At 37.4% G+C, this 26,155-nt stretch overlaps 1 protein-coding gene across 3 annotated transcripts in view; it reads right to left on the bottom strand.

The window, feature by feature from the left end:
• The window catches only part of SMC5 (structural maintenance of chromosomes 5), a 43,149-nt gene that overhangs the window by 6,700 nt on the left and 10,294 nt on the right, over positions 1-26,155 (bottom strand). Inside the window, exons 7-23 of one of the 3 annotated variants that reach the window (XM_041458441.1) lie at positions 24,740-24,901; positions 20,302-20,373; positions 19,261-19,516; positions 17,912-18,066; positions 15,268-15,381; positions 14,191-14,285; positions 13,856-13,988; positions 12,813-12,986; positions 12,515-12,684; positions 7,759-7,882; positions 6,434-6,556; positions 3,454-3,579; positions 2,724-2,819; positions 2,264-2,368; positions 1,949-2,068; positions 246-425; positions 63-158 (exon numbers count right to left, since the gene is read on the bottom strand). In XM_041458441.1, coding sequence (XP_041314375.1) covers positions 63-158; positions 246-425; positions 1,949-2,068; positions 2,264-2,368; positions 2,724-2,819; positions 3,454-3,579; positions 6,434-6,556; positions 7,759-7,882; positions 12,515-12,684; positions 12,813-12,986; positions 13,856-13,988; positions 14,191-14,285; positions 15,268-15,381; positions 17,912-18,066; positions 19,261-19,516; positions 20,302-20,373; positions 24,740-24,901 — 2,301 coding nt within the window. Of the gene's footprint in view, positions 1-62; positions 426-1,948; positions 2,069-2,263; positions 2,369-2,723; positions 2,820-3,453; positions 3,580-6,433; positions 6,557-7,758; positions 7,883-12,514; positions 12,685-12,812; positions 12,987-13,855; positions 13,989-14,190; positions 14,286-15,267; positions 15,382-17,911; positions 18,067-19,260; positions 19,517-20,301; positions 20,374-24,739; positions 24,902-26,155 lie in introns of all 3 variants that reach the window. The other 2 variants (XM_041458440.1, XM_041458442.1) reach the window with 2 other exon arrangements.

The raw sequence follows: 26,155 nt of genomic DNA, 5'->3' as shown, positions 1-26,155 counted from the left end.
TTATTACACCAAATCCCATTCTCCTATACTTGAAACTTCCTATTTCATTTTCTGCCACACACCTTTGGTGTAATGAGGAAGTACTGAGATGTTCTTTTTTTACAAGCAGTTTCCACAACCATTTCAAAAACTCTTCTCTCATTCATTGGATCCATTCCCTGAAAAGAAAAAAAAAAGTCTGTTCTCTCCACTATGTCATAAGCATCTGTACACAGGAAGAGCAATACCATACTGTTGATTCTCACCTGATTTATTTCATCAACAACCCTGAAAGGACATCTGTTGAGTTCTTGCAGAGCCATCAGGTATAACATAGTGGAAACAGTTTTCTCACCTCCACTATGATGATACGGAGTCAATTCATGAAGTTCAGTGCTACTGTGGAATTTGACTCTAATGCGAATTCCATACTTCTCATACTCCTCCTGTGAAAGCCAGTACCTTTTAAACTCATTTTCTTTTTATAATAGCTTATTTTATAACGACAGGCAAACTAAAGGACATTTATACAAATGTACATGGGTCAACCAACTACTCAGGTTCAACTTAAAATCAATATATTAACTCTGGTTCATCTATATATATTAATCCTGTTTCATCTGTTTTCCTTCACTCTTGTCTACTTTTGCTATAGAATTTCCAATACCATTCCCTTTCCTATGATTTGTTAATTGCTGTTAAGAAAGGATTTATATACAGTAAGAACATCAACAGGAAAATAAAAATCTTGGCTAGAATAAGAAGAAAGCATGCCCTTATAAATCCCATTAATCAGAAAAAAAAAAAGCCTTAGGATACTATCAATTTTAACAGTGGAGTAATGGTGTTTGCGTACATTGTGTACCAATCTGAACCTCTTCAAGTGCAAGCAGCTCAAAATCCATCAGGACAGCCATTTTCATTTCATACTTCAATGGGAAAACCACACACAAGGATTCCAATGCTGGCTTTTCTTTAACAGGAAAGTGAAACTTGTCAGCAGCCTCAGCTGACACACCTTTTGCTTTTAAATAGCTTTATTGCTCCTTCTGTGTTTTCTCTTTCAACAAACTTTTATCTAAAAGACAGTTTTTGTGTACTATAGATTTGTCAAAGTAACTATCAAAAGACCTTAAAAGTCTATGTTTTAATGTTCTACTTTTTCATATTGCTAGTTTCCAGGTAAATGTTTTTATGCAGTTCATATAAAGAGCCATACCAGTCACTCTTCTGCCCTGAGTAGTAACTGCCACTGCTATTTTCAGAAAAGGTGCTTGAGTAATTTACAAGAAAAAAATATAAGCCAGAAAAAAATTGTGTCAACTTTCACTATTATGTAGTCTATGCGTTAACATATGAAAGTCTTGACATCATAATTTCAGTGATCAATTTAAAACAAACTATCAAATTTCCCTCTCCAGTTCATTGCACTGAATACTTCTCTACAAGTTCTACTGATGCTTTAAACTCTTCACCAGAGGTAAACCCTACCTACAGAAGTTACTGAGAAGGTAACAGGATGGGCCAAATGACAGTTGCTTTTTCAGAACTGATCAAATGCCCTCAGACTTCAGTAGAAACTACAAGCAGAACCAAATCAATTCAACACCTAATAACTGAACATTTGGATGATAATAGAGGATAAAAATTAGCTGAAAATTCAGAATTAAATAATGAGCTTAATAAATCTGAGTGACAGCTAAGTAAATACAATGTTTCTAACCAAGCTTTGTAAGTTGCAGGCCTATTCCAAAAGCCAGGAGGTGAAGTCCTAGTCATCTGGATAAAGACTCACTTGCCTTCAATCAGACTGATAAGTCAGTTCTAATAAACTGAAAATATTGAGTAAAAGTTCAATGCTTTTAAAAAAAACATCTCCACCTGACAACTTGTTATTTCTCTCTGGCAATATATAACCAAATCATTATGCAAAAAAATATGAATGTTATATGAAAAAAATCAATCATACCTCATTTTCCATATGAAGATCAACTTCACCAACACACTGCATAGAGCTAAAGAACTTACTGAACTTTCCATTAATTTGTTCAATCATCACTTTCAAGAGGTTTAGCCACTTTTCTTTGACCTAAAAGCAGACATATCCATGTAAAATCAATTTAAGATCTGAATTTTCCCTCAGAGATAGCATTTACACTGAAAAAACATCATAATTAGCATCTCAGTTTACACTCAATCTGAAATGTTACCATTTATTTCTGTACATACATTCCTACAATGGCATAGAATTATAATAATGATACAGAAGTAACTTGAGTATTACCTGTGAAATGTTTTGCTTATAGTTATTCAACTCATTTTTTTTTTCCTCTAGATATTCTGTTAACTGTTGTATTTCTTGTGTTTGCTTATTGTATTCTTCAACAACCTGCCAGAATAAAAAACAAGCAGTCCGCAAAATATCTACTAATTGTAACCCTGACTGTACATTACCACACTGCATCGGTACTGTTCAAACACAATTACACGGACTACTGCACTGCACACTAAACAAGACAGATTTCTAACTTTAAAGCAAGGAAACAGTAAAGCTTTGTTTCTCTCATATTATCGCAACATGTTTTTTTTTTGTTTGAAGAACCTACTTTAAAACTGAGTAGATGCAGAATCTGGCAATTACAGCACATTGTTCCTACTATCTAGCTTATTATACCAAGAGATCTAGCACAGAGTGGGAAACAAGTACAATGTGTGTAGAGGGGGAGGGAAAGCAATGAACATACCGAAGCACTGATGCCTGTGAAACAGGAAGCCCTGGTTTTCTCTTCATTCAGAAAAGCATCAATTTCTTCCAATGTGTTTGGAAGAGTCTGAAACGCCTACAAGACAAAGGATTGCACATGTTACAAAGCAATACTAATGAAGGGCTTAAGTTTTCTTAAAAAAAAAAATATAAAAAAACCATAAACTATTTTGTTACTTTTAATCAGGGTGTCACATGCTCAAAATTTAAAAGAGCAAAATTCCCCCACTAACTATTCTGGACAGAGAAAGAAGGTTGGAAGTGCTTTTACATAATTAAGATACATAATCAGTTATGTATCACAACTTAGTTGCCTAAGTTGTGCAGGCACAGATACTCAGAAATTCAGTGTAAGACATGGACTATGCTAGATAAGACATGCAAATTAATACTTCTAAGAGGCTGGGTACAGACCTCAATTCTTTGGTGTTGCTCCCTTAGAGCAGGAAGGTAGAAAAATATGGCATCTATTTATTTCTGTGAACACGAGACTGTGGATTTCAATTGAAATCACAGGTCTAATTTTCTCTCCTCTGTGCACATAACAAAGTGGTAGTCAAAGGATATCTCAAGTGGTTTAAAAGGCTAACCACAGTAAAAGAAGTACATATAATCCTTTACTGGGAGCCTTCTAATAAAAAAAAAATGCATTATTCTTTCCAGGAGAAGTTAGAAATTCAAGATATGTAAAATTTTCTTTTTGTACATACAACTTTAAATTCTTCTGGAAAACCTTGATCCGGACCCAATCTGCAGACTTGTCGAGCCTGTTTCATCAATTCCATGCACTTCTCATAAAGAAGTTGCTTCCTATTATCCAGTTCATGAAAACGTCGCTGTTAGAAATATTAAATATTTTTAAAAATCACCACCATCTTTTTTTTAAAATATTATTGTGAATTTCCAGGGCTAACTCTAGCACACTAACAATAAACCACATCTGAATCAGAAAAAGTAGGTGAAACCGGACTATTAAAATACCAAAACAATTTGCTTCAACTAACAAAACTCATTATACATCTCTGCTCATCAAGTCAACAGATGCCAAGGTAAACTGATCAAAAGCGAGTTCTTCAGAAATATCTAAATTTCTTTTCTCTCACCTTAACAAGTGTGCATGCAGATTCAAGCATTATCTTCCCAAATTTTACTGTTGTGTACTTCAGCTAAATAAAGGAGCCCTCCAGTGGTGAAAAAATTTCAGTTTTCATTTGAAATCATACAGTTCACAGTTTTAAAAATAGGACACAGACATTGATAGTCACAGTCATTGTCATTACTTTCTGGAAGTGTAACTGATTGTTATTAACTAAATACAACAGAAGCAGCAGTAAAGATCATTAGTAATCTTGTCACACTCACAAGAGTTAGTAACCTGTTCTCAGCAGCTATCAACTCAAAAAAAACCGGTTCTTCCCTCCCTCTCCACTAAGCACTATGAAAAAAGATCTTTGCATTACAGATAAGCATTTCACAATCTCCACAAATACACTGTAAAAATATTTTTCTATACTGAATTGGTGTTTTCAGAAAGGTTGGAAAATTTTTAGAAGAGGCTTTTTTAGACCACCCCTACTTCTATTGCAGAGGAGGGAAATGGAGTACTGGCATTACAGCTGTACAGATAAAACAGTAAAGGGAGGATGTCTCCCCTTTTCTTTCCAGCCAAGATCTCAAGCTATACTGAATTAGCATAAATGCTATTGTACAGCACAATAGTTACCTTCCACTGGATATCTACAGATGCCCTGTAATAGTTTTTTTGATCCCACAAATATAAAAGTCAAATGGCTTCACCTGAAATATTTTGACATGATAATGAAGGCAAAAGATACTGTGAGAGGCACCCATTTTTTTTTTCTACAAGAAGAATAAATTTTTGTGTTTGATCATTTCCAGAGCCCAAATCAATTCTGAATCAACTGAGGTGGGGAATCTTAATTCTCAATTGTATATAGAGCTCTCACTCGAAGGGAGGTCTGCAGAGCTGCATGAAACAAACGTTCAAGTTGATCTGTAGGCACTTAAAATCTGAAACAGATTCAATATTCAACAGATTGAATATGCCTGATCCAAGCTACGGTAAGTAAAATTCTTCAGTAAAGAGGAAAACATATAGTTGGCAGGAGAAACTTCTGTATGTCACATTAAAACTAGAAAGCAATAGATATTTGATGTTACTATCAAGCATGTACTAGAATAAATGCACTGACAGTTCAACAAGTCAATTTTCAATTTTCCCTCAAGTTTGCCAGTTTAATGTCAATGCCCACACGCAAAATAAAATTTAGACAAATATAAATATACAACCTTTGATTCCTTATTTCTTCTATATATTAGAAAGTACGTGGCAGTGTTAATGCTCATGTTGGTTTAATGAGGGGGCCTGAATGGGACTCCACTTGACTCATACACATCTTTTACTAGGAAGGAGGCAATTTTAAAAAATTGTCAGAATGCTACAAATAACAATTCCTGTCTACTGATCTGACCAGGCATCTGTGTACTAGTCCAAGCTTCTCCCTAAATGATGATGATGTCTGCAGAAACAACTAGAAGCATTACATGAATTTCCCAGTGACAATACACATTACTGACATGAGGTTCATGGCTTTGTTAAACTTTCTTACTCGTTACTGAGCACCAGCAATTAAATGATTTTCATTGAACTTTGATAAACTGAGTAAAAGATGCATCATGGGTAAGAACTTCTACAACAGTGGTTTCCTAAGTAACATGCTGGACTTCATCTGTGTGTTAAGCTACATTCTGCTCTTCTTAAAAAGTTCTCATGTGCCTAATTTTCCTGTAAGTGATGGTAACTATAACTCGAGTGGTTTTCTAACTACATGCTAAGACCATTCTTTTTGCAAGCACCTGTCCATGTAAAAAAACTATCTACTACCTTTCAAACTGCTTTCCAATTTTTACTTTCATCTTTATGATCAAATTGAATTACTAGCTTACAGTTGACGGAACTCTTGAAAGACAAGGAAAAATCCCCAACTTACCACCCTATACTTTGACAGTTCATTGCCGAGTGCATTGAAAGATTGTACTACTATACAAATACAAAAATTGACCCTTGAAGCAATCCACAAGCAATGACAGCATCCTCTACTCTTAGAAATGTGTACTTGCTGTGGAACTAGCTCCTCTGACTTTTCACCTGAACAGAGCACAGCTTCCTAATAAGACCTATCAAGAGAAGAATCATTCAGTCTCTTTTCTGTCCTCCAAAAAAGACATTTAATTACTGTATGAAGAAATGAGCTATGAAAGAATGGTAAAATAGCTCTATTATTCTGCTGCACCTTCTGGTTCATCCTGAGCTTGTGTTTCCCATGTGGGTTCGAGCTACTTGTTTATGGACAGCCTGAGAATAAAGTAATCCTTCAAGTAACACCTGGCCTTTTCACACACTTTTTACTGCAACAAAAAAATCCAGGACAAGATGACTAAGTGGCACATTTTCACAGCAGCTTAGTTGTCTTAATTGAGGATGGCAAAGCTACTATTCTGCTTTAAATGAAGAGGTCGAAGTCAAACTACAGAAATCAAGGCCAAATATTTAGCAGTGCTAACAGCCACTTCTAAACAAAGACAGAGAAGCATCCTTTTCAACAGCATAAAGGCTTCCCAGTGAGATATTTTCAAAGTAGATACCCCAATATTCATAAATATTGTTACCTGTAGAGCTCTTAGTTGTACAGTTCCTTCTTTGTACTCTGATTGTAGTCTGTTCTTCTCAGCAGTCACCCTGGTCATCTGAAAAGCCAAATTTACTTTGACGACGTTCAATGGTATGATCCTCTGCACACAGGGAAACAAAGCAGATTTTTTTTCCACCAAACTCAAAACCGATATAATCACTAGTTTAGAAACTACCTGTCCTTTTAGTCATAGCATACAATCTCATACTGTGTTCAGGTCATCAATACTGCTGTCAAATTCAATGAAAAGTGATCACCCGAATTCTTAAGGAGGTATAGTCCACATGTACTTTTACGCATCTATAGATGAATATATAATTTCCACAAAATATATATAAATACACATATGTAGATACATATACACATGCCTACTTTCAACTCGCAATTTTACATTAACCCTCCCTCTCCCACTCTCTTTCCCATCACTATCACTTTCACTATATACTATTACGTGAAATATAAAAAGGGCTAAGGCCATCTCAACTGTTACTCAGAGAGAAGAATCCAACAGGTGGATATTGGTGGACACTACACGTAACAGAGATGGAAAAAGGTCAAAAAATAAACACAAAAGACATATGCATCTTGTAATGACATTGCAGTTGACTGACAAGATGTACAACAATTCATATCTGATGTCTTAACTGGAACAGCACATGACAACTAAACAAGGCTGTATTTGGGAAATTATGTAACAGACTTTAATGATCACTAGAAACTGGTTAGAGACATTGACATTAAAATGTTTGTGTTTTTGCAAACAAGTCAGCCTCAGGAACAGTCTAGAGGCTTCAAAACCATCAACACATTTTTTACTGTCTAAAGGGTAGCTACAATTATGGGCCATTGAAAGCAACTGTTTATCATGTCTTTATGAACAACATATAAATACAAATACATCCTCTCCCTTAATGAAAGGGAGGATAAGATTTCTACTGCAGACCTAGGGGACCTACAAGATAAAATTTTGAAGGCACTAGCATTTGACTACAGTGGTGAGCCAAGGTCTGAGATCTTCACTATTTGTCACTTTAACACAAAGTTTATACAGTATGAAGTTGGGCACAGGAAAAAGTTTATTCACTTCCAATTCTCTTAAGCAATTTTAAAATAATTATCAGAAATACAGATTGAAAAAAAAACTAGAAGGAGATGAAAAAAGGAAAAAGTTAAGATTATTCAATAATTAAGAAAGCTAGCTTGAAAACACTGACAGTAACAAATGCTGCATGCCTCCTACTTAAATTACATGAACTGGAATCTTCATAAAAGTGGAACACATACCAAGTTAAAAATACTTACCTTCATGAGATGCGTCAATTCAGTAACAAGTTCTGATTTTTGTTTATTTATTTCTTTGATCTTTACATTTGCCAGCTGAAATTCCTTCTCTAGGTCAATAGCATCTTGTTCGAGCTGTCTTAAACTACGGGAGAAATCAATATTTGATTAATATTTGATTTGTGATTAAAAATAAATCATAATAAAAATACAAACATTCTTAAACTTGATGACAAACCAACAGTTAGCAAGAACAGGAATTTGTAATCATAAACATTCCAAACACATTGGAGGCATTCCCAGCCCGTGCACTTTAAACCAAAGAACAGACAACAGACAAAAAAGTAACAGTTAAAGAAACTCCACTTTTGGCTACTAACAGCAACACTGAGCAAGCATAGTCCCTTACTTCTGTAAATTTCAAATTCGAGAAAAAAAATCAGCGCAAAGAATGAACTCTTCTTCTTCTGATACCTCTTTACAACAATACAACACAGGTGAGTTCAGGAAGTTTACTTAATTCTTACATAGTCTAGCCAAAAAAATAATTGTATCCTCATCTCAGTGCAGAAAAACACGAGTTTTCACTTGTTTTAGACCTCTGAAACATGGAAAAGGAACAATGATTTTTACTGAGCTGTAAAGCATTTGGAGATCTTCCAAAACTGCTGAACAGGCCAAGAGGATGATACAGAAAACTACAAACTGGTCATTCTCGCTTCGATCCCTGGGAAAATTGTAAAACAAGTCCCTTCAGGAAGCAATTCTAGGGGCATAATGGAGGTGGTGATCATGGAGATTCATCAAGGATTTACAAAGGGCATACCATACCTCGTGAACCCAACTGTGAAACAATGAGGCGACGAAGATCAAGTGGTTGCTACTTAACATCAATTTTAGCTTTCTGTTAGGGAGGGTACCTGACAGAAACTCACCTCCACACACATAAACAAGACAACAGCAGCTGACAGAAGACCAAATAATACCCTGCACCTTGGCTACAACCAGGCGCACCACACGAGCCATGAGTCCATGAAATGCCCATCTCCACAAGCCCAGAGGAGCGCAGGGCCATGGGAGCAGATGGGAGTGCAAATTCAGGACTCAGAAAAAGGGACACCCTGTCCCAGGACAGCCTCAGTACCAGTGTCCAGGTGTGAAACCCAACAACCTAGTCAACTGGATTGTTGGACTGGGGGGGTTGCCTTCTTGCACTACAATTGAATCAGAGAATTGGTTGGGTTGGAAAAGGCCTTAAGATCACTGAGTCCAACCACTAACCCAACACTGCCAGATCCTTCACTAAACTGTGTTCCTAAGAACCACACCTACATGTCAGATTACAAACCAAAAAAGTAACTGAAATAAAACAAAAAACCACTCTTCCAGGCAATGATACAGCTCTCATGTAATTTCAGGCTCTGAAATGCAAAAGTAATATCTGAAAATACTATTTTCAAGTAAGTCTACAGGGATACTACACTGTGCTTCAAGAAGAGTGAACACATGCCTGTCTGTGACTCCATCTGTGAGACTGAACAGCAGCCCCCTATCCTAATGTAAGTCGTGGCACAACCCTTGGTGACAGCTCTCCTGGAAGAGACAGTCACACCACCTTTCCACCTTCCTTCCTCTTCAACAAACCAGTTATTCTTCACTGACTGCAGTTCACCTGGAAACCCTGTGGCTTTGTGGCTCTTTCACATTTTAGTGGGCATTTCTGTCTGCATTAGCAGTACTGTGAATGCACCAAACATGCTGCAGTATATTTGTGGGATCCTCTGAGTGACCCAAATTTCTCACTGTGGCTGAGCAGCCTCACTGCTGACCAATTACTGTCAAGGTTCACCAGGGTTACCAATTGCTCACTGAAGCTCATGAACACATGGATACCTTTCTGAAGCAGCAGAGTGTAAAAATTACATAGAGGAGACAAAACAGCATTCCTACTTACAATGTAGAAGATACCTAAAACAAAAAAGTAATTACACAACATAGCAAGTGGTCTTGTTCCTGACAATTCTGCTATTATCTCAGTGGAGATCGCCCTGTATCTCTGTTCCTAAAGGCCAAGTCCTCCAGTTTCACTAGTCATCAATTCAGTGTCAAAAGAAACGTCAGTGTGTACGGGGCAACATTAGTGTCCCTGACTGAACAGAGTCCTTCAACCTCTGCAGTCAAAAAGCCACTAGATTCCTCCTAAGCTGTTCAGCCCCCAGCCCAGACTTTGCACATCCTGTAGGATAGCATAGTGCTGAACATTGTATTACAGAACAGACATTATGGGATGCAGCAGAAAAGCATAGGACTTTTACTATTACATATTCGAGAGTGCAAAAAATGTGAGGAAAGGGAGGAACTAGGTAACTTGAAAAATAACATGTATAGGAAAACAGAGGAATATGAGGATAAGAGGGACACTTAGATGTAAATAGTGGGCTGGTTGCTACCCTTGCCCAGCCATGCCCAATTGGCACATTCTCTTTTTACTCAACTCTGTTCCTCTCTCTTTTCTTGCATTCTACTCAGCACTCATGTGTTTGGAAGTCTAAGTGCAAGCAATTGTAGTCAAATCATAAGTCAGAGGGGGGAGCCTGCTTGTCTGTGATGGCTGCACCTGCCTGGAGAGACCAGAGTGAGTATACCACAGGATGATGCGACTGTCCATGCTGCCAGCACCATGGTACAAGTGTGCAAAGGAGTGTCTGACCCCTAATAAAGACCAAGGCACACAAGACAGCAAGTGGCCCAGGAGCCAAGACAGTATGCAAGTCACTAAGGGTGATACCACAGGAAGAAATGGCTACTGGAGGGATCAGCCTGGCTGACAGAGACTGCTGCCATGTGTATGTACTTATGGGTAAGACGGCTGGAGTACTGGCGATGGGGTGCAGACCGGAGGAGTCGTGGCTACCTCTGTACATATATATTACCTCTGTATCTCTGAGACAAGGACCACAGAATGAGCTACTGGGAAACGAGGGAATTACAGCCAGTTCAGCATGCAGGCACACATGGGTGAGGGAGGCAGTCTCTACAGGCCAACAGAAGCAGGGATACAACCTCAGGGATTTGCATTTCCAGGTACAAGCAATTCAGGAGACTGAGGTCTAGGGACAGTAACTGTGCAGGTTCAGAGTGTGTGGAACCAGCCGCCAATGGGATCCACACTGCCCACAGACATGCACAGACAATGCACCAGGGTAATCCCATGCTGCTCAGACAGAGCACGAACATGAGGCAATCACTGGTGTTGCATCTGTGCAGTTGTTCTGCATGACCACTGTGCAATGTGCAACTCCACACACATATGCTGTTCAAATGTATTCTGTGCGTGTCTAGTGGCAAGTCAGGCTTAGCTTCACTACTTGGATACATAGAGAAGCATTAACCGGCATCAGCTTAATCTTCCTCTCAGTCTGCTGGATCCAGACTAATTTCTCTCATTTTTTGACTGCTGTGTCCCACACCATTCATGGATTCAAATTAGGAGACCACAGTCTGGATTAACTGAAGACTAAATAAGTAAAAAATGTGACTCTATGGTGACTCTTGGTTTGTTTTATCTTGCCCAGAAGTCAGTACCAAGGATTATGAACTGCGTCCTGTACTGTTTAAGACTCCTGCCAGTGACATGGAAGAGCAGAGAGAGGCCCTTGCTGTTAGGTTTTTAGACACTGAACTGGGAGGGAGCAATAAGCCTGCAGTTCACAGAGGTCTACTGAAGCTGGGGAAGAGGCTGACAGAAGATTAGTGAGATTCAGTAAGGACAAATGCAGAGTCCTGCCCTGGGAAGACAGTGGATCTGGCAGTAATACAGACTCAGGACAGACTGGCTGCAGCAAAGCTGCAATGAAGGACCTGAAGCCCTGGTGGACAGTGAGCTGTGCATAAAGGCAGCAACTTGGCAGCAACCAGGCTGTATGAGTAGAAGCACAGGCAAGATAAGTGATTTTTCCTCTCTGTTCAGCACTGCACACAGTTTGGACCACTGTGCTAAACATCAACAACTTGGTACAAACTCAGAGAGCAATCAAGATGGTTAGGGGCTACAGCACACACACCACAGTGCAGGATGAGGGTGCTCTGTTTGTTCACTGTAGACAAGAAACTAATAACAACAGTCCCATATCTTTCCACAACAGAAACCACTGACAGGATGGAACAAAGTTCTCTTATGAGATGCCCAGTAGAAGAACCGACAGACAGTGCTCCTAGGTTCTTCTAGGACAAGACAAGAAAGATCCAGACTGGATGTTAATGTTGTCTACACTGCCTACTGGGAGTGTGTGCTTAAATGAAATACCTGTTCAACCATGCCCTGACTTTGCCTTATGACATATGGTAACAGAAAAAAAATTGCAGAGGCCCATAAAGACAAGAGATATGTAATGAATGGTACTATGGACAACTGGAGTCCTATCCAATCCCTGACATGCTTGCTTAGTACCACTCATACACATCATGGCACTATCTAGGTATGTGCTACAAGGTCAGAACAATAACATAATATCTGAGTAAATACATGCAGTGATATTTAACTGGAATCTTATGATTTTACTACAGAAGATCATGTGGAACATTGCTACATGTCATAATTTCTAAACACCTTCCTTGTCTTGATTATCACCTGTATCTAATGCTCAACTACTGGTTACTTTTTAAGAGTAAAAGCACACTGAAGTAAGAGAAAACAAAAAAAAAAAAAATCTCTGCTTTTAAAATGATAATATACATATTAAAGATTTTTTCATAGATAACATAGCTTGTTTCCTACCTATCATACTTCACACCAATTTTTGATTCCAACTGCCTCCTCCGGTTTCCTCTCTCTAAAAGCTCCTTCTTCTCTTGCCTGAGCTTATTGTCCTTGTGATCCAGAAGTTTCTGTCTGTCGAACAGTGCAGTCAAACGTGCATCCAACGACTTTAAAGTATTACTGATGTCCTGAAATAAAAGAACATGGACCACAAGCATTCTTACTGCATACCATGCTAACATATGCTGGCTCTGCTTAATGCATGACAAAACGGCTAATAGTTCACAACATACACAGTTACTGAAATCATTTCTACCTGTCGTTGGTTTTCCAGCTGTCCTCTTTCTTCTGTATCCACTGAACTAGTGAGATACTGTGCCTCCTTCAAGCATATGTTACTAGAGAGGTTTTGTTTTGTGTAAGAAGATACTTTAATAATGTATTTTTCTTCCGCTGTATACATATGCCTCAGATTGGTTTCCTGTATGACCTAAGAAATACAGAAAATATTAATGTGACAAAAGTATTACTTAAAGCAATACTTTTCATCAGAACAAGGAATAAGTGTGATTGATAAACACAGCAGAAAAACTTCAGCTTATGCAGGACTTACTTATTAACAGTCTTTGCAAAAAAATGCTAAGTTTAATGCAGCATTACACTTGTACTTCAAACCGGTAAGCAAAGAACTGTTGAGATTCTGCTGGAGTATATTACCATAACTAATTAAACAAATCTGACTATCAAGATATTACACCAATAAAATTGTTAGCATTGGTACTGCATAGTGAACAAGGATTGTATTTGCTTCAGATATGTAACATGTTCCACAAGTATCCTCTGTAACAAAGAAACAAAGTATTCAAGAATTAATACATTAAATCATAAACTGAGCTGTAATGTATTAGTCAAACAAATGCATCTGCAGGAAAAGAGAAGGTATAAACACACCAGAGCAGTTAGTTCTAAAAGACTCATATCAAAAAGGATACTATAAATAACCAAAGATTTACTATAACTTAAAATACATAAAGAAAAAAAAGGTCCACTAAACCAGAAATGGCAAGAAGTCTCCATAGGATAAGTCACATTTGACTAAAATGTTGTTCAGTTTACATATGCAGCATCAGCTATATTCTGTCAATTAAGTTTAGTGAAAAATTAGGTTGATTAAATTTGTTAAAATGTCTTGCAATATGTTAGCCCATAATGGAAGTGTTCCCACTTCTACAAGACAAACAAAAAGGCTAAATAAAATTGCTAAAGCAATTTTTTGCATTCTCCGTATCTACTTGCCAAACAACTTCCAAAATAAAACTCCACACCCAAGGTGCATTTATGCTTCTTCAGATACTTTACCCTTTCAATCATGTCTCTGGTCTTCTGTGTTCCCACAGGAACATTATGAACATGGTACTGGTAACAAAGGTAACTCATCACAGGAGGAGGAGCATCAAATAACTCTCGTAAATATGAATAAAATCCGTATCGGCTGAAGAAGAGATAAAAAAGCATGCATCACAAATCAATTTCAGCAGGTATGCAAGGTGAAGTTACTGAAGTGGTCAGAAATAAGTCCCACTAACCCAGAACTGAACCGGTGATAATTTGATCTGCATAAAAAATTCTAATATATAGCAACAAAACAAACCCACTTCATTTAAAACTATTTCTGAATACCATCAGATACATACTGTAATTCTTCAATAGGTCTTGAAGGTAAATTTTCAGCACATGATTCAGCAGGTGCACATACAGCATTCACTCTTAGTTTCTGACGATCACGCACCTGTATTAGGATTAGATTATTTGGTAAAGACCAGAAAAATACACCATGTGCAAATAAAATTTTAATTATTGATTCACAGAATCAGAATTATTTTCAACAGATGACCTCTGGAAGAACTTACAAATTCACTCTGGCTCAGAAATAACCAAGCTCTCTAAAAGTAAATATAGTAAAGTCTATTAATGTCCCTGAAAACACTATATGCTAGAGAAAATAAAAGCAATCAAAGAAACCCAGAGCCAAGTGCTCAGTCTAAAGAGCTAATTGTATAAGCAAAGATCAGTTAAGCTGGTTAAAGCAGCCTTGAGTTCCACAACCACACAAGCAAGATAAGCCCCCAGAACTTCAGATATCACCACTACTGCTCAGGTATAAAAAAGTGGTTAGCTTCCGTGAAGAGTGGATGAGTCTTCAAAAATTGCAGAACAGTTTGTCACTAAATACACCATTGTGTTGACTGTAGTTGGGAAACACTGTGACAGTTTAATACCGTATCTTCTGTTTTTTCCCTCTTGCATCATCTGCCTGACTTTCAAAAGGAGCAATCTTCTCACTGATTCAGGAGACAGCAGAATTATGAAAATACAAGCTTAATTTGCTGCTTGGACCACTGCATGTCACAAAAGATGCTTCCTGCCTCTTTAGTCAAAGAGCAGCGGAAAATTTTGGTACTAAATTCATAGATTTCTGCTCCAGCCATTTTCTTGTACACAGTATTTTCTACTTAAGTGATTATTGCCTTAAGGAAGGAAGGAGGAAGACAATCTAAAAAATTGTTATCTTCTTAATATTCCTACATCCCTCCAGTTAGTCTAAGGTTTAAAGAATCCTTAATTCTGATAAAAATCTTTGAACACTTCACATTATCTACTTGTTATGATACAGATTTTTATCATTGTCATACAGATTTACTCAATAGACTCCCAAGTTCAGGGTTTCTACTTCAGTACTTAATAAAATTTTAAAATTGGTGCAAACTTGCCTCCACCAGAAATGTCTCCATATCTTCTTGACATTCAAAAACGAAAGCCCTCATGTCATTGGACGAAATGTGATTTTCAATGTATTTTGCGTGTCTGCTGTCTTTCATATTGATCTAATAAAGAAAGGCAATGAGCAAGTGATTTAATACAATTCAACTTACCAACCCCAAAAAACACTTTAAATAGTCAAGATGATATCCACACCCTTATTTAATGAAAACAAGAACTATGTCTTTAAAACTATGTTTCTTTGCCTTTTTTGCAACCAATTCTCTTGGGAGAAAACCTATAGTAAATCACAGATCACTGTGCTTAATTTTTAGCCATCCATATCCTTTTTCAGCACTCCTAAAGTTATCACCATCTTGCACCATACCACCTCTCCCGCTCCATCCTGACCTTACAATTGAAATCACCCCCCATCTTATGTCTAACGGCTCTGCTCCAGGACTAGTAGGGGTTTTTCAATTAGCAACAGAAAACACCACACACCCCTTAAGCTGAAGTGCCTTTGAATTCCTAAGAAAAAAGCCCCACATACTTGAAATGGATGAAGCTTTCCAAATCTGAATGAAATGTTAATGCTTGTGTTTTTTCAGTTAACTTTCACTAGTAATTAAACATTATGTCATTCTACATGAAACACAAAGTTACAGAACTACACAATTTAATAATCTCAAGTTGGCAAAAGGCTGGGTACAGTTCACAGCAATTTGAAAGCTGGAGTTTTTAAGTACATGAGACTAATTTACATGATACAAAAGTATACTGGTTTTGGCTGAGGTAGGGTTAATTTTCTCCACAGTTGTCAGACTGGGGCTGTGTTTTGGGCTTGTGCTGAACAGAGGGTTCATTATACAGAGAGGGTTGTTATTTCTGAGCACAAGCTACACAGTGCCAAGGCCTCTTCTACTCTTCATGCTGCCACAGTGGTAGGGTAGGGGTAAATGGGAGACTGGGAAGAAACAGAGACAGAACAGGTGACCCCAAACTGACAAAAGGCATATTCCAGATCATCATCCTCAGTATATAATGTGAGACGAAGGAGAAGGAAGGGGGTACACTTGGAGTGATGGCTTCCCAAATGTCACAGTTTACGAATGGTATTCTTCAATTTAGATGGCTCACTAAAACCATGCCATTGCTTGCTCGCCATGTCCCCTCCCTGCCTCCTGCTCCAGCAGGATGGAGTTGAAAACTGGAGGCAAAAAAGGTAAAAATCATGGGTTGACATAAGAATAATCTACTGGAAAGAGCAGTAAGATAAGAAAGCAACCAGTAACTGCAGCAATTTTAATAATAAAAGGTGCAAGACTAACAATTTATACCCTCAACAAATGCTGACTGCCCACTGTGACTTCTCCCAGCCTGAAAGGGATGCCATTCTCAAAAGCAAGAGTCCCTTTCCCCCACTCACCCCCAGGGAACAAATTAGGGTTTGGCCACACTCTCTCAGCCACACATCCTCTCAAGCACTACCTAAATTTAACCCTGTCCTTGGCCAAAGACAAGACACCAAGTCATTCTTGTGCATGATGGAGCCCTGCTCTCCTAGAGACAGCTGAAGACCTGTCTGTCCATGGAAATGGTGACTTAATGCCATGCTTTGCTTTTCTCATGTGCAGGATTTTTGCTTTCCCTATTAAATTGTCTTAACCTTACACCATGAGCTGCCTAAGCTTTTACTCTTCTGATTCTCTGCCCAATTCTGCAGATGGGGCAGTGAGTGAGCAGCTGCCTGGGGCTTGACTGATGGCTGGGGGTTACAGCTCAACACAGAGAAAACAAATCCACACCATCAACTGATGTCACAGAGGTTAGTGAGGCCCTAAGTAAAAGTAAAGCTATCCTTATTGAAGCATTTATAAAATTATCTTGATGTGGTCTTTCAGGAAGAATTCAAAATTCTGGTAATAACAAGAAATACTTGGGATTCTGTTCTAAACAAAAGTAACTTTGAGCAGTCCTAGTACATGTACCAAGTGTAATAATTTGTATATAAATATTCTAATATACTAATTTAAATTGTAACAATACATTACTAAGCAAGTTTGCAATTCTGAAAAGAAGTGCAACTGGAGATCTTCATCCTCTTCACATTACATGGAGCGCATATAGCAAGAGGTACAATGCACTAAAAAAAGTAATATCCTCTTTGAAAACTCAGCCCTGCTATTCCTAGATCATACAGCAGCTATCAAACCAAACCACAAAACAAAACTAGCAATTGATTTCTGTGTCTCTTAGATGGCTGGGTAGAGCAAACGAAAAAAAACACTCGGAGATCACAGAGGGAAGTAGCCACAGCTGAGCAGGTTGTAAGGGGAGATACTTAATTGGCAACTACCACTGTTTTTTTAAGCAGCAACTAACAACTACTTAAGTCTTAAGTAGCAAGATTGGATAATAACTGGTTGCACCATAGAGGAAGCCTGCAACAGGCATCTTCTTGTGGAGGAAAGGAGCCATCCCACCTTACTCAATTACTACACTGCCTATGGAAGGGAATTCTGATTATGAATATCCTTCATATACTTGGCAGTACATTCCAGATGTGTCTCAAAAGTCTTCCAGTCATTCCCAAAGCCTTGCAAGACATACATAATCTAACTGTTAGAGTGGTATGCAAGTAAATCTTCTTACTTCAAGCATCATGGGTTCACACGTTTTTTTTTTAAACTTGTCTTTGTTGTTTCTTAGCCACATAAGAGCAGAGTGTGTGTCTCGGAATCTCATTTTAAGGTTCTCTTCCTTCATATGCATTATATTGTTAAGTTGTCCAAGGCGATCAATTATTCCTGTAATTTAAGGTAGTTTCTTAAACAGAGTACACAGCAAGTTCACATTATAGCCAGCATTTTCTGGGATCTAGTGACTATACTCCTCCAAAACTAAGGTTGTTAGTAAATGGTAAGAACTAAGTTTCTCTTTTCAGAATTGAGATGCTGCTACTGCTGAAGAAATCTTTAAAACTATAAAAGCTTAAAATCTAAAATAGAATTAAAAATTAAAAACTTATCCAAAGAATAACAAAATATGGTAAGCATAGTAAAAATACAGGAATTTTGCCCTGAAAGTATGTTTTTTCAAGACCTGTTCTACCTTTGTGCTTAAAAACAAAAACATCCCCAGAGGAAAGAGACAGTAGGACTAGTAATGTGAAATATCTGTTATTTCATGCTAGAAAAAACCAAAACGTGTGACAATAGACTGTGTATGAAAGCATCTGCTATTCAGATGAAACAGATCAAAACCTGAGAATTTTGTGCTATTCAAGATAAAATACATTGTCTCCTTCCCCAGGTCACCTGGACTCCCTACCTCAGTTTCTTCTTGGATTCCATGAATCTTGGATTGCTGAACATGTGCAATGATGTGCAAATGAGCAACATTCACTGAGGAATATGTATACAACACCCTCACTACCTATCAAGCTTAAATTTTTAAATTTAATTTCATTTCTTAGAAAGGACTAATTGCAAATCCCAGACTAATGTAAAGAAACTCTGGAATTAAGGCTACCTAAAGTTCATCTAAGAAGAACAACTGCAGTATCAGCAGCTAATATACTACATGTAATATATGAAGTAGCTATAATACTGCCTCTTCAAAGCAAACTGCTTTCTCCATCAGGTTTGGGATTGCTTTTCACAACCTGCTAAATACAGACCTTCCTTTTTAACCAAAAAATCCCCCAAATCTCCAAACTGCCAAAGGAGTCTCCTTACCCAGATACCAGAAATATTGATTCTTTGAAAGACAGTTTTAAGGTCCATTGTTAATTTTGCATTTTCTTGTTCAATTTTGAAAGTGGTTGTTAATTTTAATAAAGCTGTTAAGAAAAAAGAGGACTGCCCTACATGCAAGCCAACTACAAGGCTTGAAGTAAACACCTTGAATTATTTCACTACAGCAGGACAAGGAGATTCTGTACAGGCAGATTCATTAAAATAGTAAAATAAATTGACAAAGAAAATCCGTAAGTAACTTACTTTTCCCTTCCCGCTCTTGGTTGGTTTTTTCTGCTCTTAGATCACTGATATCATTATCAATATTTGCCTTCTCTTCTTGTAAATTTTTCAGCTCAGTATTAACAGCATCAATTTGTGGCTGAAGATTCTCACCAACTGCCATTGTATCCAGCTCATTCTGCCACTCCTCTATTATTTTTTGAGTTTGGTATATTTTCTTCTGCCTGTTTGTTTCTTCATCTTTTTTCATTCTGAATGCTTGATTAATTTCTTCAATCTAGAAATTTTGAGTATTTCCAACAAGAAATTAGTTTGGTGTACAGAACCTACAACGAATACCTAGGATACCCATGCAACTGCTGTTAAATGCTGACATAACCATGCACCCAAACCCCAAGAGTCTGTAACAGTTCTAACAGCACTATGACACAGTTCCAACAGCACTATGGCAGTTGAAGAACATAAGCAAAAAATACACTCAAGCCTACAAATCAATTTTGGAAGTTCCTTCTTTTTCACAAAAGCAGAACCATAAAGGTTAAAAAACTAATTAACAGTTGCTTAATACATCTGAAGTTTAGTCTATGATTAAGTAAAATCTATAGCCCAAACACAACTTGGAAGTTTTGACTTTGCATCCTTATACATTTAATTTACTACACATTTCTTGACCAAGTGCTTAGATGAGACAGTTTTACATCCTTGCAAGGGTGTTTCTTTTACAAGATGCAAGATGTATATCCTTAGAAGCAATAACCCCAGCCTCTCACACTATAGAGGTTGTAGCTTTTCAAGGAAAGCCTATCACAAACAGCATGTGTGTATATGTCTCTGTCTATTGATATATACACACACACATATTCGGCAACATAATTTATGCAGTATACACCTCTCTCTTAGTAATTCCTGTTTGACTGATAGAGTTCTAAAGATACATGATGTACTGGAGGGAGTGAAGAGCACTTGCAGCATCTTTACAGAAATGTGCCCCTCTGCTAATAGAAGAGCAGACAAAAAAACCAAAAACAAACACCAAGAAAAGTCAGACAGCAAGACTCTTACCTGTTTATCTTTCATCTCCAAAGCATCTTGTTTCTCTTTACATTTCTGGGAAATATTTCTGATTTCAGCAGTCTGCATACAGCAAGATATTTAAATTTATAGTCATAAATTCAGTTATATTTGTAAAAAGTAGTTAGATTTTGAGTAACATCTTGTACATGCATAACTAAGTATTTACTCCCCATTTTACTACTGACAAAGCCGTACTCTCCCATTTCTTATTCTTACCTATATCTGTAGCATGTATAATTTCAGCAGTTTGTGAAGATTTGCATAACAGCATTTGTACTGTACTGTTCACAACCATCCAGCTATAGGTCTGCAAATTCTGGCATGACATATAGAGGAAGCTCCTAATCTGAAATTAAAATACCTCCATCCTTGATTTCAATACAAATATTACATTCAGATGCCTACAATTATAAAATGTTCTTGCCTCTTTCTCCAAACCAATTTTGCAAAGAAAGGTAATACTAAAGAGCAAGCAAGGCTTAAGCTCCTAGGCACAGGATGGCCAAACCAGGTTTTGTCCAAGTCATCCTACCACTGAAATGCATTGTGGTAGAGCTAGATCCTACACAACTGAGCTTGACAACTTGTTGGGTCATGTGCAGGCATCCATGTCCCCCCTCCTTTGCTATCCTTAGCTTCTATAAAATGGAAGAACAATACAGGTTGGAGGGTATTTCTTGGCATCACCCAGTTCCATCCTTTCTCAGAGCATGTTTTATTAGGTCCAGTTGCCCAGACACTCACACAGCTGAGTTCTGAACACAGGGGAAGTACAATATCCTTTCTCTGAAAACTCAATTCCTCCCTCCCTAAACCCTCAAGGCTGAAGCACTGTGAAGAGAATACTGGAGCACTGCAGAAGAATGGAAAGACTGCAAGTAAATTCCAGTGCAGACACGGAAACCAACACAGCACTCTCAGCAAAAGAAACATCTTCCTACGAAAAGTCATACTGAGAACACTAAGATGCATCAAAACTGGAGAAAATAAAACTATGCAGAATTTTTTTCCCTACCACAACCTCAAAAAAACCCAAAAATTTTAAGACTCAGGAAGACAGTTTGCATAAAGCCAATGCAGAAGAAATACATCTGGGTCTTGCAGTTGACTGCTATGAAGTACTGATTCTGTGATGCTCTTTCCAAAGAGCTCAAGGAGGCAGCCTGAAGAGGAAGCTCTCTCTAGGAAACTGATGCACAATGTTCACAAAACAGTTCTGAAGGCTCTTAAAATTAGGGCACTACAAAGGCACTGGAATTCTGTTTTTCATTTACCATTGTATTTTCAGTTTTATGTTTCTAGATAGACCAACTACAGAACAGACAAACAGCTATCTTTATGATTTTCATTGTACAACTAAAAAAGACTGCTTTACACCATTAAAAATTGCTAAAAACCCGCACTGCACAGTTAACTCTGTGCAAATACCTTTAAAGAGCCTGAAGAAACTGTTCTGAAAATACACCATTTCAAACTTTTCCTATAAAATGGGTCCATTTCTTTTTTCCACATTCTACATGATACCACTCAAACCACCAAGTGTCACTAAAAAATTTTATTCTAATCCAGAAACTGAAAGGGTTTTAACACGAAGAGACAGGAGAAAAAGTCACGCGATGTCTGGATATATTCATTAATATAATTCCCAGATTTACTCCGCCTTTCCTTGCTGTTCAGCTCCTTCCAGACAAAACTACAACTTCCATACTGGGCTTTTTGCCAACAAACTTCAAGAAAGATGTGGTAATTTCTGCTCTCACATGTCAAGAGAAAGATCTCAAGAAGCAGTCAGAATTAAAGTCATTTGATAATGGATACAAGCATGGAGCAAAGGATTTGAAGAGAATTATATTCCCTGCAGGTCTCTGTATCCAGAATAGAGCAGACTTAAATATTAAACTGCTTTCCCTTAATGCCAAATTGAAACTAATCAACTCCTTCTGGCTTACAGAATATTTACCTGTGAAATTCTTGCCGAATGCCTGCATTTGTATAAAGACAGAATTGTAAGTTACAAAAAATTCAAGCAGTCAATGAAAAGGCGAGGAATCATGACATAGCAGCTTAAGCCATTTTAAGCTACTTAAGTCTTGTACTTTCATATTACATCAACAATATCTCCTGACAGTGCAACTAGCACTGATTCTCCTTTCCAAGGACATTTCAACAGCCCAGCTCTGAAAGAATGTGTGAGGAAAATCGATTTCAGCAGCTGAAAAAAAGGTACTGTCATAAAAGTTCAGAAAGCAGCAATACATCTCTCAAATCTTCTTAACTTGCCTGGTATCTTGCAAATAGCTCATGCCATAACCACATATATAATACACTCCCTTATGTCTTTTTCCGCAATTCTGGACTCTGAGCTCAGGACAAAATAATAATCAATCAATTTAGATTTGAACATATCATTTAACATCAGAAAAAAAAGGTTTGGAAATGTCTTAGTGTAACAACTATATACAGAGTAGTATTAGTTATGAATAAAATACAAAACTGTAACTCATCGCTGGAAAGTCGTATTAGAGTATCTCAGTAAGTATTCTATAAATAACTTATTTCCAATTTATCCCCTTTCCTTCTTCCTGTATTTTTGGCTACTGGAATACTGTAGAACAAATGTACCTAGTCCAATTTCCAGACGTAAATTAAGCAACACTTCAGCACACAGTTAACCTTTTGAATATACAGTATATGAAAGCTTTACTCAACAAGTTGAGATTAAAAAGAAAAATATGATGATACAAGAGTATAAATTAATCATCTCGAACACTCTCTCAGGTTTTCTTCCACTGTTTTGTAGGAAGTGCCTATGCTGAGCAATCTTCCCACAAGTCAAAACTAAAATTTTCACTGTCTGTCCTAGGTTTCTCATAGAAACAAAGTACAACCTTGAACAAAAAAGAATGCTTTTATACGGATACAGCCCAACACCTCCAGGAACAGTGGTACCAATGATTAAGTAGAACTGTTGCCAGCTTCAAAAAGGCACAGTAGCTTGATACATACGAGTAAAACCTACATGGTAAGACCAAGCAGCGAGAACAAAGTTTAGAAATTCACAAGCATGAAGGCATTGTTGCATTAGGAAAATTACCTTCAATTTTCCAGATGTTACCTTTTCTCTAAGAAAGTATACTTACCTTTAAACAACAAAAACCTTCAAAACAAAAAGCCCAGCCAGACCAAAAAAAAGCAACTGCAGTAAGACTGCAACATTTTGGAGCATGCAGGCATTTTGCCCCACAGCATAGTAAACTCTTACAATACAGTAGAACACAAAACCTAAATATTTTACCAAAGAATTTTCTTATAATTATGAGGTACTTGAGTACTTTGTAATGTTGGTGTAGCGTTTATCACAACAAAAACAACAATGTTGTGAACAACAATCTGAAGGAGTTTTTTGTCTGATGTCTCCGGTCTGGTTTTGGGTTTGTTTTTTCTTTGGGACAAGGGTGTGTGTTTTGGCTTTTTTTTTTTTTTTTCTGAGGAAGCACACGACTAGTTTATTGGCTTACAGTGTATTAAATGACACTGAAATTTCAGACCCACATTCTACGAAGATGCTTCAAGGCAGCAGTGCTCTACAGGTGTCACACGTCTCCACATCAACTCCTCTAAGCAGGTCACTTACCTTCAAACAGAACTCACTGCAGCAAACAAACATTCTCATGTGATCATTCAGCTTTGCTTATCCACTACAAATTTGTGCAGCTTACACACACAATGACTTCTGCAGTCTGAATAGTAAACACTAGTCAAAATTGTGCAGGAAATTACAGTACTCTTATTTTTCACATGGAAATAATATTTTTCCATAAACCCAGGAAGAGCAGCTGTTCAAAAAACTTACATAAACTGTAACATATAAGTAGGTTTACCATTAAATTCCCTTATGCATAAAAATATTCACAACTGATGGAAGATTACTGTCTAATTAAAAAATCAAGTCCTCCTTATGCAGTTATGTTCAGTATTAGAGGAATGCTTTTAGGCCAGTAAAGTTGTAATTTACCTTAAATAAACTACAGTTTAAGAAGATAAGAGGAGTGAACATCCCACAAACCCAAACCACAGAACAAATGAAAACAGGCATCTAATTCAATGGTAGTACTTAACTTGGGGAAACTATTAACATTATATCCCAGCAGATTTTTAATGTACAATGAAGAGAAATTTTAAGATTTGCTTTTACAAAACCAAGAGCAGACTGAAGAACTGCTACTAAAAGTTTAGTAAGAACACACTCCTTGAACTGACACGGAAAAGGCAATGAGAACTAAGGGCACAGGTGCTTCAAGAAAATTTCTGCTGAAACATCATTATGACACACCAGGAAAAAAGAGGTTATTACATTACATTTTACAAAGCTGAACACAAAGCACATTAAATATTACCTATGTTAAACAAGAACTTCAATACCTACAATATCTCTTGTTTGCATATCCAGGTTGTTTAAGTTTTCTTCAGCTTCTTGGATTCTTCTTGTCCATGGGGCCTGCATTTCTTTCAGATTCTTCAATTCTTTCTTAGCTTGGTTTCGGCACTGTTTCACTTCTTCATGCTGTTCACGAACATTTTCATATTCCTTGAAGGAGTTGAAACAATAAAAAACAATTTAAAAATTGCTGTATTCTACTGCAGTGTTTTATACCATCCAAAGATTTTATTTAACTGATCATGAGTTTTATAAAAATATCTCTTTCAGAAACTAGTATCAGAGTAACTACATAATTAATACTGTTACTAGTTCCAATGACAAAGAGTTGTAGGGATCATTCTGTCCCCAGTGAACAAGGACACATTATTAATACTTCTTAAATAATATGCAATTTTATAATATGCAAGTAGCAGAAGAAACAACCAATTTGTCTGCAATTACCTTGTCTACAAGCTCATCTAGGATCATGGAAAAAACTCCTCAGCCCCTCTCTATTCGTAGTTTGAGACTACTTACGCAGAAGTCTAAAAGCTAAGGAACAAATAACCACAGAAAATATCAGGAGAAAGAAAAGGAAAGGAGCTGAACAGATCATCAGAGCAAGTTAACAGACACAACCACTGCTGAAGTAAACCAAGGGGATAGAATGGAACATACTTTTGGAAAACAAAAACTCCACCACATACCACAAACACCAAAGCCATCGTTATCTAGGAAGTTTAACTCAAGCTCATGAGAGAAAAGAGATGGTAAGCAGCAGGGTGACCAAAAACCTCCACTTCAAGAAGATGGGAATTTTGTAGATAAAGTAGTTTAAGCTGAGGGAGTTATTAGTAGTGATTTTTCTGTGTGTGTGGTTACACTCTCTGGAAAGAAAAAATATTAAAAAAGGAAGGAACAAAAAGAAGGGGAACCTCTCCCCAGCCCCTCCAAACTAAGAAAAATAAGAGAACAATACATTCCATGACTATGAGGGGTTCATGAGAAAAAAATAAGACGTTCAGAAGTCCACAGAGAGGAGTAGATTCATGTATGCAGGGGGACAGAGGAAGGGAAGGCTGTTTGACTTTGTATGCGCCAAAAAAAGCCCCTAATTCAGAACATATGCCTAGTTTATTCTAAGCCCTGGAGGTTATTATTACAACAACAGTAACAGGAATAGTAATAATAATAATAATGTCACATAAAGACCACCTGGAAGCTACTTTTAACAGGTGAATTGGCTTTATGTGCTACCACTTTTTCATAGTTACTTAACTAACCGGATGAATCACAGATAAATCAACCCAGGCTACAAAATCCAAGGTCTTTCTTCACAGTATCTTTTTCATAAAGTCAAAAAGCATTTGATGAAAGCTGCTGTAATTCTGTGGACTACAGTCGGTAGCCACTGTTACAAAA

Source organism: Pyrgilauda ruficollis, unplaced genomic scaffold (genome assembly GCF_017590135.1).
Source record: "Pyrgilauda ruficollis isolate IOZ18807 unplaced genomic scaffold, ASM1759013v1 scaffold128, whole genome shotgun sequence".
Taxonomy (NCBI): Eukaryota; Metazoa; Chordata; class Aves; order Passeriformes; family Passeridae; genus Pyrgilauda; species Pyrgilauda ruficollis.
The sequence above is the reverse complement of the archived record's forward strand: the minus strand, read 5'-3'. Positions and strand labels throughout refer to the sequence as shown.